The sequence below is a fragment of the Oncorhynchus mykiss genome, chromosome 18 (assembly GCF_013265735.2).
Source record: "Oncorhynchus mykiss isolate Arlee chromosome 18, USDA_OmykA_1.1, whole genome shotgun sequence".
Classification (NCBI taxonomy): Eukaryota; Metazoa; Chordata; class Actinopteri; order Salmoniformes; family Salmonidae; genus Oncorhynchus; species Oncorhynchus mykiss.
Window position 1 is genome coordinate 9,818,882 of NC_048582.1, and position 19,687 is coordinate 9,838,568.

The following is a 19,687-nucleotide window of genomic DNA, read 5'->3' on the forward strand; positions in this document are numbered from 1 at the left end:
TGCTATATGGTACCATCCATCTACAGTGTGATATATGGTACCATCCATCTACAGTGTGTTATATGGTACCATCTACAGTGTGTTATATGGTACCATCTACAGTGTGTTATATGGTACCATCCATCTACAGTGTGATATATGGTACCATCCATCTACAGTGTGTTATATGGTACCATCTACAGTGTGCTATATGGTACCATCTACAGTGTGATATATGGTACCATCTACAGTGTGTTATATGGTACCATCTACAGTGTGTTATATGGTACCATCCATCTACAGTGTGTTATATGGTACCATCCATCTACAGTGTGCTATATGGTACCATCCATCTACAGTGTGTTATATGGTACCATCCATCTACAGTGTGTTATATGGTACCATCTACAGTGTGATATATGGTACCATCTACAGTGTGTTATATGGTACCATCTACAGTGTGATATATGGTACCATCCATCTACATTGTGTTATATGGTACCATCCATCTACAGTGTGCTATATGGTACCATCCATCTACAGTGTGTTATATGGTACCATCTACAGTGTGTTATATGGTACCATCTACAGTGTGTTATATGGTACCATCTACAGTGTGTTATATGGTACCATCTACAGTGTGATATATGGTACCATCTACAGTGTGTTATATGGTACCATCTACAGTGTGTTATATGGTACCATCTACAGTGTGTTATATGGTACCATCTACAGTGTGTTATATGGTACCATCTACAGTGTGTTATATGGTACCATCCATCTACAGTGTGCTATATGGTACCATCCATCTACAGTGTGTTATATGGTACCATCTACAGTGTGTTATATGGTACCATCTACAGTGTGTTATATGGTACCATCTACAGTGTGCTATATGGTACCATCTACAGTGTGTTATATGGTACCATCTACAGTGTGTTATATGGTACCATCTACAGTGTGTTATATGGTACCATCCATCTACAGTGTGTTATATGGTACCATCTACAGTGTGTTATATGGTACCATCTACAGTGTGTTATATGGTACCATCTACAGTGTGTTATATGGTACCATCCATCTACAGTGAGATATATGGTACCATCTACAGTGTGCTATATGGTACCATCTACAGTGTGTTATATGGTACCATCTACAGTGTGTTATATGGTACCATCTACAGTGTGTTATATGGTACCATCTACAGTGTGCTATATGGTACCATCTACAGTGTGTTATATGGTACCATCTACAGTGTGATATATGGTACCATCTACAGTGTGTTATATGGTACCATCTACAGTGTGTTATATGGTACCATCTACAGTGTGATATATGGTACCACCTACAGTGTGTTATATGGTACCATCCAACTACAGTGTGATATATGGTACCATCTACAGTGTGTTATATGGTACCATCCATCTACAGTGTGTTATATGGTACCATCCATCTACAGTGTGTTATATGGTACCATCTACAGTGTGTTATATGGTACCATCTACAGTGTGATATATGGTACCATCTACAGTGTGTTATATGGTATCATCTACAGTGTGTTATATGGTACCATCTACAGTGTGTTATATGGTACCATCCATCTACAGTGTGTTATATGGTACCATCCATCTACAGTGTGTTATATGGTACCATCTACAGTGTGTTATTTGGTACCATCTACAGTGTGTTATATGGTACCATCTACAGTGTGATATATGGTACCATCTACAGTGTGTTATATGGTACCATCTACAGTGTGATATATGGTACCATCTACAGTGTGTTATATGGTACCATCCATCTACAGTGTGTTATATGGTACCATCCATCTACAGTGTGTTATATGGTACCATCTACAGTGTGTTATATGGTACCATCTACAGTGTGATATATGGTACCATCTACAGTGTGTTATATGGTATCATCTACAGTGTGTTATATGGTACCATCTACAGTGTGTTATATGGTACCATCCATCTACAGTGTGTTATATGGTACCATCCATCTACAGTGTGTTATATGGTACCATCTACAGTGTGTTATATGGTACCATCTACAGTGTGTTATATGGTACCATCTACAGTGTGATATATGGTACCATCTACAGTGTGTTATATGGTACCATCTACAGTGTGATATATGGTACCATCTACAGTGTGTTATATGGTACCATCCATCTACAGTGTGCTATATGGTACCATCTACAGTGTGTTATATGGTACCATCTACAGTGTGTTATATGGTACCTTCCATCTACAGTGTGTTATATGGTACCATCCATCTACAGTGTGATATATGGTACCATCCATCTACAGTGTGTTATATGGTACCATCCATCTACAGTGTGTTATATGGTACCATCCATCTACAGTGTGTTATATGGTACCATCCATCTACAGTGTGCTATATGGTACCATCCATCTACAGTGTGTTATATGGTACCATCCATCTACAGTGTGTTATATGGTACCATCCATCTACAGTGTGTTATATGGTACCATCCATCTACAGTGTGTTATATGGTACCATCCATCTACAGTGTGCTATATGGTACCATCCATCTACAGTGTGTTATATGGTACCATCTACAGTGTGTTATATGGTACCATCCATCTACAGTGTGTTATATGGTACCATCCATCTACAGTGTGTTATATGGTACCATCCATCTACAGTGTGATATATGGTACCATCTACAGTGTGATATATGGTACCATCTACAGTGTGTTATATGGTACCATCTACAGTGTGTTATATGGTACCATCCATCTACAGTGTGTTATATGGTACCATCCATCTACAGTGTGATATATGGTACCATCTACAGTGTGTTATATGGTACCATCTACAGTGTGTTATATGGTACCATCTACAGTGTGTTATATGGTACCATCCATCTACAGTGTGATATATGGTACCATCTACAGTGTGATATATGGTACCATCTACAGTGTGATATATGGTACCATCTACAGTGTGTTATATGGTACCATCTACAGTGTGTTATATGGTACCATCTACAGTGTGTTATATGGTACCATCCATCTACAGTGTGATATATGGTACCATCTACAGTGTGTTATATGGTACCATCTACAGTGTGCTATATGGTACCATCTACAGTGTGTTATATGGTACCATCTACAGTGTGTTATATGGTACCATCTACAGTGTGTTATATGGTACCATCTACAGTGTGCTATATGGTACCATCTACAGTGTGATATATGGTACCATCTACAGTGTGTTATATGGTACCATCCATCTACAGTGTGCTATATGGTACCATCTACAGTGTGTTATATGGTACCATCTACAGTGTGTTATATGGTACCATCTACAGTGTGTTATATGGTACCATCTACAGTGTGTTATATGGTACCATCTACAGTGTGCTATATGGTACCATCTACAGTGTGTTATATGGTACCATCTACAGTGTGTTATATGGTACCATCCATCTACAGTGTGATATATGGTACCATCCATCTACAGTGTGTTATATGGTACCATCTACAGTGTGTTATATGGTACCATCCATCTACAGTGTGTTATATGGTACCATCTACAGTGTGTTATATGGTACCATCCATCTACAGTGTGATATATGGTACCATCTACAGTGTGTTATATGGTACCATCTACAGTGTGATATATGGTACCATCTACAGTGTGTTATATGGTACCATCTACAGTGTGTTATATGGTACCATCTACAGTGTGTTATATGGTACCATCCATCTACAGTGTGCTATATGGTACCATCTACAGTGTGTTATATGGTACCATCCATCTACAGTGTGTTATATGGTACCATCTACAGTGTGTTATATGGTACCATCTACAGTGTGTTATATGGTACCATCTACAGTGTGTTATATGGTACCATCCATCTACAGTGTGTTATATGGTACCATCTACAGTGTGTTATATGGTACCATCTACAGTGTGTTATATGGTACCATCTACAGTGTGTTATATGGTACCATCTACAGTGTGTTATATGGTACCATCCATCTACAGTGTGTTATATGGTACCATCTACAGTGTGTTATATGGTACCATCTACAGTGTGTTATATGGTACCATCTACAGTGTGTTATATGGTACCATCTACAGTGTGTTATATGGTACCATCCATCTACAGTGTGTTATATGGTACCATCTACAGTGTGTTATATGGTACCATCTACAGTGTGTTATATGGTACCATCTACAGTGTGTTATATGGTACCATCTACAGTGTGTTATATGGTACCATCTACAGTGTGTTATATGGTACCATCTACAGTGTGATATATGGTACCATACATCTACAGTGTGATATATGGTACCATCCATCTACAGTGTGTTATATGGTACCATCTACAGTGTGTTATATGGTACCATCTACAGTGTGTTATATGGTACCATCTACAGTGTGTTATATGGTACCATCCATCTACAGTGTGTTATATGGTACCATCTACAGTGTGTTATATGGTACCATCTACAGTGTGTTATATGGTACCATCTACAGTGTGTTATATGGTACCATCTACAGTGTGTTATATGGTACCATCCATCTACAGTGTGTTATATGGTACCATCTACAGTGTGTTATATGGTACCATCTACAGTGTGTTATATGGTACCATCTACAGTGTGTTATATGGTACCATCTACAGTGTGTTATATGGTACCATCCATCTACAGTGTGTTATATGGTACCATCTACAGTGTGTTATATGGTACCATCTACAGTGTGTTATATGGTACCATCTACAGTGTGTTATATGGTACCATCTACAGTGTGTTATATGGTACCATCTACAGTGTGTTATATGGTACCATCTACAGTGTGTTATATGGTACCATCCATCTACAGTGTGTTATATGGTACCATCTACAGTGTGTTATATGGTACCATCTACAGTGTGTTATATGGTACCATCTACAGTGTGTTATATGGTACCATCTACAGTGTGCTATATGGTACCATCTACAGTGTGTTATATGGTACCATCTACAGTGTGTTATATGGTACCATCTACAGTGTGTTATATGGTACCATCTACAGTGTGTTATATGGTACCATCCATCTACAGTGTGTTATATGGTACCATCTACAGTGTGTTATATGGTACCATCTACAGTGTGTTATATGGTACCATCTACAGTGTGTTATATGGTACCATCCATCTACAGTGTGATATATGGTACCATCCATCTACAGTGTGTTATATGGTACCATCTACAGTGTGTTATATGGTACCATCTACAGTGTGTTATATGGTACCATCCATCTACAGTGTGTTATATGGTACCATCCATCTACAGTGTGCTATATGGTACCATCCATCTACAGTGTGTTATATGGTACCATCCATCTACAGTGTGATATATGGTACCATCTACAGTGTGATATATGGTACCATCTACAGTGTGTTATATGGTACCATCCATCTACAGTGTGCTATATGGTACCATCCATCTACAGTGTGTTATATGGTACCATCCATCTACAGTGTGATATATGGTACCATCTACAGTGTGCTATATGGTACCATCTACAGTGTGTTATATGGTCCCATCTACAGTGTGTTATATGGTATCATCTACAGTGTGATATATGGTACCATCCATCTACAGTGTGATATATGGTACCATCTACAGTGTGATATATGGTACCATCTACAGTGTGATATATGGTATCATCTACAGTGTGCTATATGGTACCATCTACAGTGTGTTATATGGTATCATCTACAGTGTGTTATATGGTACCATCCATCTACAGTGTGATATATGGTACCATCTACAGTGTGTTATATGGTATCATCTACAGTGTGATATATGGTACCATCCATCTACAGTGTGCTATATGGTACCATCTACAGTGTGTTATATGGTACCATCTACAGTGTGTTATATGGTACCATCCATCTACAGTGTGTTATATGGTACCCTCCATCTACAGTGTGTTATATGGTACCATCCATCTACAGTGTGTTATATGGTACCATCCATCTACAGTGTGTTATATGGTACCATCCATCTACAGTGTGCTATATGGTACCATCTACAGTGTGTTATATGGTACCATCCATCTACAGTGTGTTATATGGTACCATCCATCTACAGTGTGTTATATGGTACCATCCATCTACAGTGTGATATATGGTACCATCTACAGTGTGATATATGGTACCATCTACAGTGTGTTATATGGTACCATCTACAGTGTGTTATATGGTACCATCCATCTACAGTGTGTTATATGGTACCATCCATCTACAGTGTGATATATGGTACAATCTACAGTGTGTTATATGGTACCATCTACAGTGTGTTATATGGTACCATCTACAGTGTGTTATATGGTACCATCCATCTACAGTGTGATATATGGTACCATCTACAGTGTGATATATGGTACCATCTACAGTGTGATATATGGTACCATCTACAGTGTGTTATATGGTACCATCTACAGTGTGTTATATGGTACCATCTACAGTGTGTTATATGGTACCATCCATCTACAGTGTGATATATGGTACCATCTACAGTGTGTTATATGGTACCATCTACAGTGTGTTATATGGTACCATCTACAGTGTGCTATATGGTACCATCTACAGTGTGTTATATGGTACCATCTACAGTGTGTTATATGGTACCATCTACAGTGTGTTATATGGTACCATCTACAGTGTGCTATATGGTACCATCTACAGTGTGATATATGGTACCATCTACAGTGTGTTATATGGTACCATCCATCTACAGTGTGCTATATGGTACCATCTACAGTGTGTTATATGGTACCATCTACAGTGTGTTATATGGTACCATCTACAGTGTGTTATATGGTACCATCTACAGTGTGTTATATGGTACCATCTACAGTGTGCTATATGGTACCATCTACAGTGTGTTATATGGTACCATCTACAGTGTGTTATATGGTACCATCCATCTACAGTGTGATATATGGTACCATCCATCTACAGTGTGTTATATGGTACCATCTACAGTGTGTTATATGGTACCATCCATCTACAGTGTGTTATATGGTACCATCTACAGTGTGTTATATGGTACCATCCATCTACAGTGTGATATATGGTACCATCTACAGTGTGTTATATGGTACCATCTACAGTGTGATATATGGTACCATCTACAGTGTGTTATATGGTACCATCTACAGTGTGTTATATGGTACCATCTACAGTGTGTTATATGGTACCATCCATCTACAGTGTGATATATGGTACCATCCATCTACAGTGTGCTATATGGTACCATCTACAGTGTGTTATATGGTACCATCCATCTACAGTGTGTTATATGGTACCATCTACAGTGTGTTATATGGTACCATCTACAGTGTGTTATATGGTACCATCTACAGTGTGTTATATGGTACCATCCATCTACAGTGTGTTATATGGTACCATCTACAGTGTGTTATATGGTACCATCTACAGTGTGTTATATGGTACCATCTACAGTGTGTTATATGGTACCATCTACAGTGTGTTATATGGTACCATCCATCTACAGTGTGTTATATGGTACCATCTACAGTGTGTTATATGGTACCATCTACAGTGTGTTATATGGTACCATCTACAGTGTGTTATATGGTACCATCTACAGTGTGTTATATGGTACCATCCATCTACAGTGTGTTATATGGTACCATCTACAGTGTGTTATATGGTACCATCTACAGTGTGTTATATGGTATCATCTACAGTGTGTTATATGGTGCCATCTACAGTGTGTTATATGGTACCATCTACAGTGTGTTATATGGTACCATCTACAGTGTGATATATGGTACCATCCATCTACAGTGTGATATATGGTACCATCCATCTACAGTGTGTTATATGGTACCATCTACAGTGTGTTATATGGTACCATCTACAGTGTGTTATATGGTACCATCTACAGTGTGTTATATGGTACCATCCATCTACAGTGTGTTATATGGTACCATCTACAGTGTGTTATATGGTACCATCTACAGTGTGTTATATGGTACCATCTACAGTGTGTTATATGGTACCATCTACAGTGTGCTATATGGTACCATCTACAGTGTGTTATATGGTACCATCTACAGTGTGTTATATGGTACCATCTACAGTGTGTTATATGGTACCATCTACAGTGTGTTATATGGTACCATCCATCTACAGTGTGTTATATGGTACCATCTACAGTGTGTTATATGGTACCATCTACAGTGTGTTATATGGTACCATCTACAGTGTGTTATATGGTACCATCCATCTACAGTGTGATATATGGTACCATCCATCTACAGTGTGTTATATGGTACCATCTACAGTGTGTTATATGGTACCATCTACAGTGTGTTATATGGTACCATCCATCTACAGTGTGTTATATGGTACCATCCATCTACAGTGTGCTATATGGTACCATCCATCTACAGTGTGTTATATGGTACCATCCATCTACAGTGTGATATATGGTACCATCTACAGTGTGATATATGGTACCATCTACAGTGTGTTATATGGTACCATCCATCTACAGTGTGCTATATGGTACCATCCATCTACAGTGTGTTATATGGTACCATCCATCTACAGTGTGATATATGGTACCATCTACAGTGTGCTATATGGTACCATCTACAGTGTGTTATATGGTACCATCTACAGTGTGTTATATGGTATCATCTACAGTGTGATATATGGTACCATCCATCTACAGTGTGATATATGGTACCATCTACAGTGTGATATATGGTACCATCTACAGTGTGATATATGGTATCATCTACAGTGTGCTATATGGTACCATCTACAGTGTGTTATATGGTATCATCTACAGTGTGTTATATGGTACCATCCATCTACAGTGTGATATATGGTACCATCTACAGTGTGTTATATGGTATCATCTACAGTGTGATATATGGTACCATCCATCTACAGTGTGTTATATGGTACCATCTACAGTGTGTTATATGGTACCATCTACAGTGTGCTATATGGTACCATCTATATGGACCGGTGCCATTGATGGCCCTACAGAGCCCCACATGCAATCAAGACATATCAAGAGAAAAGGAAGTAGAGAGGAAAAGAGAGGAAGTAAAAAGTCAGATGCCTTCTGATTGGCTGTTGAGCATAACAATGTCTTTATTTGATCACCCTGTTGCAGGAAATTAAAAACCTGTAGTGTATTTGAGTTTTGAAAAAGGCTTCTGAAGTTTGTAATTTCCACTTGATTTTCCCTTACAAAAATTCTAATCCACATAATAATGAACATTTCCTGTTGCTGCAGGATCATTTTCCTGCTGTAGCAACCTGGCTCAAATTAAGATCCTACATCTGTATGACAAGGATGGTCTAAAAGTCCTGGACGCGGCGGAGGGAGCCCACGTTGGCCTGCATGCCCCCCCACTCTGTGTGGCGTCTGTACTCGCCCCTCTCCAGCAGGTGCTGGCGCCCCCTGTAGTTGGGATGTTCGTAGAAGACCCAGGCGCCGTCCAGCACATTGGCAGAGTGCACCTCGGGGTGGCGGAAACGCTCAGACAGGTTGGGGCTGTCCTCACTGAACTCAATCATCTGACCGGCAAAGTCAGGGCGCTCGTACACGCGGATCCTGTGCATGCCAGTGGTCTACAACACAGTGGAGCACAGTTCCAAACTTCATCTGAACAATATCCCCAGGGATCAATCAGCTGTGTCATTATACCTGGGATATCAGTGTCCTCATACGGGACACCAACATCAGGTTTCAACAGATCAAAACACCACTGTGGTGTTAGAATGGAAATGGATGCACTATAATAATTACATTTGGTGTGTGTGTGTGTGTGTGTGTGTGTGTGTGTGTGTGTGTGTGTGTGTGTGTGTGTGTGTGTGTGTGTGTGGTTTGCATGCGTGCACGGATGCGTGTGTGCATGCATGTCTGTGTAGATCCCTGAATGAGTAATCAACATGTACCACTACCACGCACAAATAACCTCACAGTGGCTTGACTTACATGTCTGATAATCCGGCAGGACCTGATAGTGTCGTTGTAGCCCATCCAGCGCTGGTAGTCGGGGTACTCTCCCCTGGTCAGGATGTACTGAGAGCCCATGTAGTTGGGCCTCTCATAGACCACCCAGGCACCACTCTCCACCCTGATGGAGTTGCAGCGGCTGAAATGAGAGCTCAGTTCGGGGCAGTCGCCGCTGCACTCATAGTGGAGGCCCTGGAAGTTCCGGTCCTCATAGAAGAAGATCTGCACAAAGGATTGTTGTCTTTTTAAAAACGGTTACTTAAAAAAAAAAGAGGAAGGAACACACACACACACACACACACACACACAGAGCCACCTATAGTACCTTCCCCTGCATGCGGTCCATGTTTGGATTATTCTTTTTAATACTATTCTACACACAATCAAAAATATCCCCCTAGACATATACGGTAATGTAAGGACTCTGCCCTGGGGGAGTTATATATATGTATGACATGGAAACGCATGGCCGGTGGAATCATTGTCATTCAAATGCGCACCACTATTAACTAGGGCACAACAGCTGATGCTGTGTTTGTTTTAAAACACCACGGCTTCATGCCAAGTTTAATGATCTGTTGTGTCGACACTGACCTTTTGATCCCACGGCGCCTGATTCCAGAATCTTTTTAATTTATCCAATAAAATTGTTGCCAGCGGCGAGCAGCAGTTCCTAGAACAAAGCTATTAGTCTGAATACACTGTCGTCTCTGATAGGTCCAGTTTGCTAATTCCTGTCTGTAACACTTTACCTAAAGCCAGCTGCTATAATGCCTTATGATGTAGTTATAATACATTGTAAGACTTGTCTGAGCATGTATGATCCCATAATAATCATCTCATTATGACCCTCACCAAATACCAGTCATTTTGAGTCAGCTAAAATGTTGATACATAGAGAAGCACAACATATTATAAGCCTTGTCAAAGACATTATAACAGCTCATATCCAGTACATGCTTATGACAAGTTATAAAGCATATACCGACATGCTTTACCTTTCTGTTGAATCGGTAGGTGCACTGTGACCAACTACCAGCATACAGTCTTTCTACAGATCATCAAATCAAATGTATTTATATAGCCCTTCGTACATCAGCTGATATCTCAAAGTGCTGTACAGAAACCCAGCCTAAAACCCCAAACAGCAAGCAATGCAGGTGAAGAAGCACGGTGGTTAGGAAAAACTCCCTAGAAAGGCCAAAACCTAAGAAGAAACCTAGAGAGGAACCAGGCTCTGAGGGGTGGCCAGTCCTCTTCTGGCTGTGCCGGGTGGAGATTCCAGATGAGTTCCTCTGCAGAACTATAGCACAGGGAAACAGTTATAGGCCCATCCCGGACCCTTTCCTGCATTACAAATCCTAGATAGGTATAAAAGTGCATCGCCTTATTTCTATTGACTTATACAGTTTTATTTCTGCACGTCTTTAGGTCGGTGAGGTAAAACCGTAGGATTGTGTGTTGTGAAATTCACTCCATAAAAAAAAAAAAAAATGTACTGTATATATATATATATATATATATATATATATATATATATATATATATATATATATATAAATAATAGTACCAGTCATTAGTTTGGACACACCTGCTCATTCAAGGGGTTTTCTTTATTTTTACCATTGTCTACATTGTAGAATAATAGTGAAGACATTACAACTATAAAATAACACATAAGGAATCATGTAGTAACCAAAAAAGCTTTAAATAAATATTTTTGATTTTAGACTCGTCAAAGTAGCCACCCTTTGCCTTGAAGACAGCTTTACACACTCTTGGCATTCCCTCATCCAGCTTCACCAGGAATGCTTTTCCAAAAGACTTGAAGGATTTCCCACATATTCTGAACACTTGTTGGCTGCTTTTCCTTTACTCTGGGGTCCAACTCATCCCAAACCATTTCAATTGGGATGAGGTTGGGTAATTGTGGAGGCCAGGTCATCTGATGCAGCAATCCATCTCTCTCTCTCCTCTAGCCCTCACACAGCCTGGAGGTGTGTTGGGTCAATGTTCCAAATGATAGTCCCACTAAGCCCAAACCAGATGGGATTGCATATCACTGCAGAATGCTGTGGTAGCCATGCTGGTTAAGTATGCCTTGAATTCGAAATAAATCACAGACAGTGTCACCAGCAAAGCACCCCCACACCATCACACCTCCTCCTCCATGCTTCACGGTGGGAACCACACAGGTGGAGATCATCCGTTCACCTTCACTGCGTCTCACAAAGACACGTTGGTTGGAACCAAAAATAAACAAATTTGACTTATCAGACCAAAGGACAGATTTCCACCGATCTAATGTCCATTGCTCGTGTTTCTTGGCCCAAGCAAGTCTCTTCTTATTATTGGTGTCCTTTAGTTGTGGTTTCTTTACAGCAATTCGACCATTCAGGCCTGATTCACACAGTCTCCTCTGAACAGTTGATGTTGAGATATGTATGTTGCTTGAACTCTGTGACACATTTATTTGGGCTGCAATTTCTGAGGCTGATAACTCGAATTAACTTATCCTCAGCAGCAGAGGTAACTCTGGGTCTTCCTTTCCTGTGGCGGTCCTCATGAGATCCAGTTTCATCATAGTGCTTGATGGTTTTTGTGACTGTACTTGAAGAACTTTTGAAAGTTCTTGAAATGTTCCAGATTGACAGACCTTCATGTCTTAAAGTAATGATGGACTGTAGTTTCTCTTTGCTTATTTGATCTGTTTTTTCCATAATATGGACTTGGTCTTTTACCAAATAGGGCTATCTTCCGTATACACTCCCCTGCCTTGTCACAACACAACTGATTGGCTCAAATGCATTAAGAAGGAAATAAATTCCACAAATTAACTTTTGGCAAGGCACATCTGTTAATTGAAATGCATTCCAGGTGACTACCTCATGAAGCTGGTTGAGAGAATGCCAAGAGTGTGCAAAGCTGTCATCAAGACAAAGGGTGGCTACTTTTAAGAATCTTAAATATAAAATATATTTTAATTTGTTTGACATTTTTTTGGTTTCTATATGATTCCATGTGTTATTTCATAGTTTTGATGTCTTCACAATTATTCTACAATGTGGAAAATAGTAAAAATAAAGAAAAATCCTGAAATGAGTACATATGTCCAAACTTTTGACTGGGACTATGTATATATATATATATATATATATATATATATATATATATATATATATATATATATATATTAATAATAATTCACTCCATGGTTTCATGCCTGACATGAAAACAGGAGACTACGTAGGTATAATGTACAGTATATTTTGTGGTGTTGAGAGTGCAGTTGTAGACATCAGAATGAATTGGACATTTGGGCAATGTCAGCTATTTCAATCAGCAATGTCTTCTTTCTTTATAAAATAAATAAATACATGTAAGTCTACTTTTTGGGGGAAGTATTCAGACCCCTTGACTTTTTCCACATTTTGTTACATTTCAGCCTTATTGTCACGTTGTATAAATGATTGGAGACATGCGCAGGAATACGTAATGAGGGTTTTTAATACTCCACCCAAAAATACAACATGCCATGAAAGGTACGGGGATGAAGCCCAAAACAAACACGCATACAAAACACAGAGATGTACCCAAACAAAAGGGCGAGGTAAAACCTCTAATAAATATACGGGACGAGACCCACAACACACCACACGGGGTGAGATCCGTAATAACAAGTGCACAATACACGCAGCACGAAATCCGAAATAACACAGCACAGGTTCTCACAAACCAACAAACATGGGAACAATAACCGCTCAAGACAATGATGAACAGAGGGCACGTATACACACATACTAATCAGGGGGAATGGGAACCAGGTCTGTGTAATGAGATAAGACAGTCCGGGGTTGGTGGTGATGATCCAGTTCAGTGACGCCTAGAAGGTCGATGACGTAGACCTCTGGAACTGGTGAACGGAATGAGCAGCAGTACCGGGGGAATCCGTGACACTTATTCTAAAATGTATTTAAAAAAATGCTTTCCTAATCAATCCACACACAATACCCCATAATGACAAAGCAAAAACAGGTTTTTAGAAATGTTTGCTAATTCATATTCATAAGTATTCAGACCCTTTACTCAGTACGTTGTTGAAGCACCTTTGGCAGCATCTTGGTGATTCCAAACTCCTCCCATTTAAGAATGATGGAGGCCACTGTGTTCTTGAGGACCTTCAATGCTGCAGACATTTTTTGGTACCCTTCCCCAGATCTGTGCCTCGACACAATCCTGCCTCCGATCTCTATGGACAATTAATTCATGGCTTGGTTTTTGCTCTGACATGCACTGTCAACTGTGGGACCTTATATAAACAGGTGTGTGCCTTTCCCAAATCATGTCCAATCAATTGAATTTACCACAAGTGGATTCCAATCAAGTTGTAGAAACATCTCAAGCATGAACAATGGAAACAGGATGCACCTGAGCTCAATTTCGAGTCTCATAGCAAAGGGTCTGAATACTCATGTAAAAAGGTACATCTGCAAAAATGTAAACAAAAAATAACTGTTTTCGCTATGTCATTATGTTTTCGCTATGTCATTATGTTTTCGCTATGTCATTATGTTTTCGCTATGTCATTATGTTTTCGCTATGTCATTATGTTTTCGCTATGTCATTATGTTTTAGCTATGTCATTATGTTTTCGTTATGTCATTATGTTTTAGCTATGTCATTATGTTTTCGTTATGTCATTATGTTTTCGCTATGTCATTATGTTTTCGCTATGTCATTATGTTTTCGCTATGTCATTATGTTTTCGCTATGTCATTATGTTTTCGCTATGTCATTATGTGTGTAGATTGAAAATAATAAATGTAATCCATTTCAGAATAAGACTGTAACATAATAGAATGTAAAAAGTCAAGGGGTCTGAATACTTTCCGAAGGCCCTGTATTTACATATTCTTTCTTTAGTGGTGGTGCATCTACAGACCCATGATCCTGGAACAGGGACCTAGCTCAACTGTAATGCTTGGTAACCTCTGACCATTGTTTTGGTTAAAACTTAAAAAAAATTCTTTAACCTTTCTGGGTGACAACCAATTTGGGTGACAACCAACAACCAATGATTTTTAAGTAGCATGTACATGTTGTTTCTCCGCATGAGATTTTGAGCTGATAATAGCTGTTATTTTGACAGGATCGTTATATGAAGACATACGGGTGTCATAATGAGACTATGACACATCTTACTATGCATTCAATCTGCATCACAAAGCATTACACCTATCGCTGTTAAGTAAAGTTTTTATCTCATGCAGCCCAGGTTTTGAAATCGGACTACAACTGTCACGAGAATCTATGGTCAGGACCAAAATAAAGGAATGAGATTCAGCCCATATCTGTCACTCAAGCCTGAATATTGTGCTCATATTGTAAAGACGTTTTTTAGATTTTCAACACAACTTTATTTGTACTTCTTACACACAATGATGCACATCCTCAACCCTTGGTGGTGACGTGCGGCACTACTTGACACAGCGGATGGAGCCTACGTTGGCCTGCATGCCCCCCCACTCGGTGTGGCGTCTGTACTCTCCCCTCTCCAGCAGGTACTGGCGCCCCCTGTAGTTGGGATGCTCAAAGAAAACCCAGGCGCCTTCGAACACCTTGCAGGAGTTCACCTCGCGGCTGTGCCAGCGCTCCTGGAAGGAGGGCATGTTGTCTGCCACCTCCATGCTCTGGCCCTCAAAGTTAGGTTTCTCCCACAGCTTCATTCTCCACGAGTTGCCCACCTGGAGTCAGGAAACAGAATCACAACAAGAACTAAATGTTAAAGCATATGTTTTTTTAGGGAAGATGTGACCATCTAAATAAAACAAAATGATATCTTGACCTGCCCCTTTATGGCTGAACAATAACTGCTGCACAATCAGACATGTAAAATACACTTACAGTAGGGTGGTAAGGTCTGGTTAGGAACAAGCTCTGTAAGTGTGGTGCTAACCTGGGTATAATGATTACAGGTTGGTTATACTTCTCTATTCCATATGAACTCTTTCAAAAAAGTCTCATATTGTCCATCCATCCACTCTACTCACATTCCTAATGATGCGACAGGACCTGACGGTGTCATTAAATCCCATCCAGCGCTGGTAGTCAGGGTACTCTCCAGGGGTCAGCACGTACTGGAAGCCCATGTAGTTGGGCCTCTCGTACACCACCCAGAATCCCCCCTCCACCCTGACTGAGTTACAGCGGCTGAGGAAGGTGTGCAGGTCGCTGGAGTCACTGTCGCACTCATAGTACCGTCCCTGGTAGTTCCGGTCCTCGTAGAAGGTGATCTGACACCAAACATCATATAATTAAGTGATAATTCCTGAGAAGCCTGTAGTAACTTGTGGAATAGACACCAGCTGGAATGCCGTTTTAACCAATCAGCATTCAGTATTAGACCCACCCGTTGTATAATACACATTATGAGTTACTCTGCAACTTCAATGACATATGCAGTTTGTATATAACTTACTGTAGAGTTATACTTTATGATAACTTGGATAACTTTGTGACAGCTTTATCAATAACTGAATGTGGTAACTTTATAATTTAATGTGATAGCCTTATCAATAACTTCATGTGATCGCTTAATCAATAACTTCATGTGATTGCTTCATCAATAACTTCATGTGATAGCTTAATCAATAACTTCATGTGATTGCTTCATCAATAACTTCATGTGATAGCTTAATCAATAACTTCATGTGATTGCTTCATCAATAACTTCATGTGATAGCCTTATCAATAACTTTGTGATAACTTTATGAATAACTTTGTGATTATTTTATCAATAACTTAATGTGATAGCTTTATCAATACCTTTGTGATAACGTTATCAATAACTTCATGTGATAGCATTATCAATAACTTTGTGATAACTTTATCAATAACTCTGCTTACCTTTTCCATGGTTAATTATCAGTAGGCCAGGCGTGATACATTAAACCACCAAGCTCCACCAATATTCTCTTTATATGCAGCCAGGACAATAAAAGCAAGCACATGGTTACTTAGCACTGTTTGAATTAGATATAATTCAATCAGCAATTCAAATCCAGACTCATCACATTGTTCAGAAGCACTGATGCCCCGATCTACAAACAAAGACAAATGGAAAGTGCAAACCATCCCAAATGCACTTTATACCGTACACCATGCTGACCAAAACAAGGGCACTAGAGGACATTGGTTTGATATCAAATGTTTTGGGTCAGGGCCCATCCTTTTTCATTTGTCAAAGAACCTGCAAGAGGTCTGGTCTCCACAACAGGACAAGAGGTCTGGTCTCCATAACAGGACAAGAGGTCTGGTCTCCATAACAGGACAAGAGGTCTGGTCTCCATAACAGGACAAGAGGTCTGGTCTCCACAACAGGACAAGAGGTCTGGTCTGCACAACAGGACTATTCATGTGCATATTTTTGCCACTGCTGATGGTGCTTATGATGATGTCTATAACCCCTCTTAAAGGGACAGTTCACCAACACATTTCAAAATGGTAAATGTGTTGTGGTACCCTGAAATCAGGTTATGAACAAGGAGAAGGAGAGACTGCAGTCCATGCTTTGGGTTTGTTTACCCAGCCACTGTCACTGCCTGCTTAAAAAAAAAGTCTCGCTCCAAACTAATGTGAGACAATGTAACACACCAGATATCAGTGTTGTGGTACTCGAGAGGTCTTAAGACCACATATTGAGTGTCTCGGTCTTGTCTCAGTGTCGGGGATACATTTGTACTCGGTCTTGACTCACCGAGACCAGCCAAGACCAGCCGAGACCAGCGGAGTAAACAAGTCCTAATTATCAGCTTCCATTCAGTCAGCACATAAAACTCCTAATTATCAGCTTCCATTCAGTCAACCAGCTCTAAGTGGACAGTTTGATTTCACAGAAGTGTGACTGACTTGGAGTTACATTGTTGTTTAAGTGTTCCCTTTATTTTTTGGAGCAGTGTATATATCCATACACGCTTGCATACACATACATGATGAAATTATGTTTTATTATTGGTTGGCAGATTGCGGTGGGTTGTACATAGGTGTGCATATCTACTAAGACATATCATGGATCATAATTTAAGGATTGAGGTACAAAGGGAAATCCAATAGAAACATTAGGATCCTGGTGGCGCAGCAGACTAAGTAGTGTACAAGGCTTGAAGATCGCAGGTTTAAATCCTTCTTTTAAAAAGCTATACATACACTATATATACAAAAGTATGTGGACACCCCTTCAAATTAGTGGAATCAGCTATTTCAGCCACACCCATTGCCAAAAGGCGTATAAAATCGAGCACACAGCCATGCAATCTCCATAGACAAACATTGGCAGTAGAATGGCCTTACTGAAGAGCTCAGTGACTTTCAACGTGGCACTGTGATAGGATGCCACCTTTCCAACAAGTCAGTTTGTCAAATTTCTGCCCTGCTAGAGCTGCTGTAAGTGCTGTTATTGTGAAGTGGAAACATCTGGGAGCAACATTGACTCAGCCACAAAGTGGTAGCTCACAGAACGGGACCGCCGAGTGCTGAAGCGCGTAGCGCGTCAAAATTATCTGTCCTTGGTTGCAACATTCACCACTGAGTTCAAAACTGCTTCTGGAAGCAAGCCTAAAATCACCATGCACAATGCCAAGCGTCGGCTGGAGTGATGAAAAGCTCGCCGCCATTGGACACTGGAAAACGTGTTCTCTGGAGTGATGAATCATATTTCACCATCTGGCAGACTGACGGACAAATCTGAGTTTGGCAGATGCCAGGAGAACGCTCCCTGTCCGAATGCATAGTGTCAACTGTAAAGTTTGGTGGAGGAGGAATAATGGTCTGGGGCTGTTTTTCATGGTTCAGTCTAGACCCCTTAGTTCCAGTGAAGGGAAATCTTAACGCTACAGCATACAATGACATTCTAGATGATTCTGTGCTTCCAACTTTGTGTTAACAGTTTGGGGAAGGCCCTTTCCTGTTTCAGCATGACAATGCCCCTGTGCACAAACTGAGGTCCATACAGAAATGGTTTGTTGAGATCGGTGTGGAAGAACTTGACTGACCTGCACAGAGCCCTGACCTGAACCCCATTGAACCCCTTTGGGATTAATTGGAATGCCGACTGCGAGCCAGGCCTAATTGGCCAACATCAGTGTTCAACCTCACTAATGTTCTTGTGGCTGAATGGAAGCAAGTCCCCGCAGCAATGTTCCAACATCTAGTCGAAAGCCTTCCCAGGAGAGTGGAGGTTGTTATTAACAGCAAAGGAGGGGAACCAACTCCATATTAATGCCCATGATTTTGAAATGAGATGTTCGATGAGCAGATACTTTTGGTCATGTAGTGTATGTTTGGACAATACCCTAATAAAGTATAATGATGTCCATTATCTTTAAGTTTGCCAATGATAATAATGTTACATTCTTTGAATGTTTGTTGGACGTTATCATCCTAAAGTTAGCTCAAACCCTAACTAGAACTTGGGACTGTGGACTGTTAGCTAATGCTCTGGCAGTTTGTTAATTGACATTCAGAATACTCAGAAGGTTGCTTATGAAATTGACTTGTCAGAAAAGTTTAGCATTGTGGTAGGATCATAGTGTCCTACCACCAAACTCATGGAACCTTGATGTTATCTTTTGCATCTCACCTCAACAGATCACAAAACGAGTTTCAGACA

General features: G+C 40.1%; 2 protein-coding genes across 2 annotated transcripts; both read right to left on the reverse strand.

The window, feature by feature from the left end:
• Window positions 1–9,359: 9,359 nt before the first annotated feature.
• Window positions 9,360–10,366, reverse strand: LOC110519295 (gamma-crystallin S-1-like). Its single transcript, XM_021596447.2, has 3 exons — window positions 10,346–10,366; window positions 10,000–10,242; window positions 9,360–9,632 (listed from the first exon to the last, which is right to left on the reverse strand). The coding sequence occupies exons 1-3, from the start codon at window positions 10,364–10,366 to the stop codon at window positions 9,360–9,362; spliced, it is 537 nt and encodes a 178-aa protein (XP_021452122.2).
• Window positions 10,367–15,370: 5,004 nt separating this feature from the next.
• Window positions 15,371–16,935, reverse strand: LOC118941060 (gamma-crystallin S-1-like). Its single transcript, XM_036951405.1, has 3 exons — window positions 16,927–16,935; window positions 16,071–16,313; window positions 15,371–15,764 (listed from the first exon to the last, which is right to left on the reverse strand). The coding sequence occupies exons 1-3, from the start codon at window positions 16,933–16,935 to the stop codon at window positions 15,498–15,500; spliced, it is 519 nt and encodes a 172-aa protein (XP_036807300.1). The 3' UTR covers window positions 15,371–15,497.
• Window positions 16,936–19,687: the final 2,752 nt, after the last annotated feature.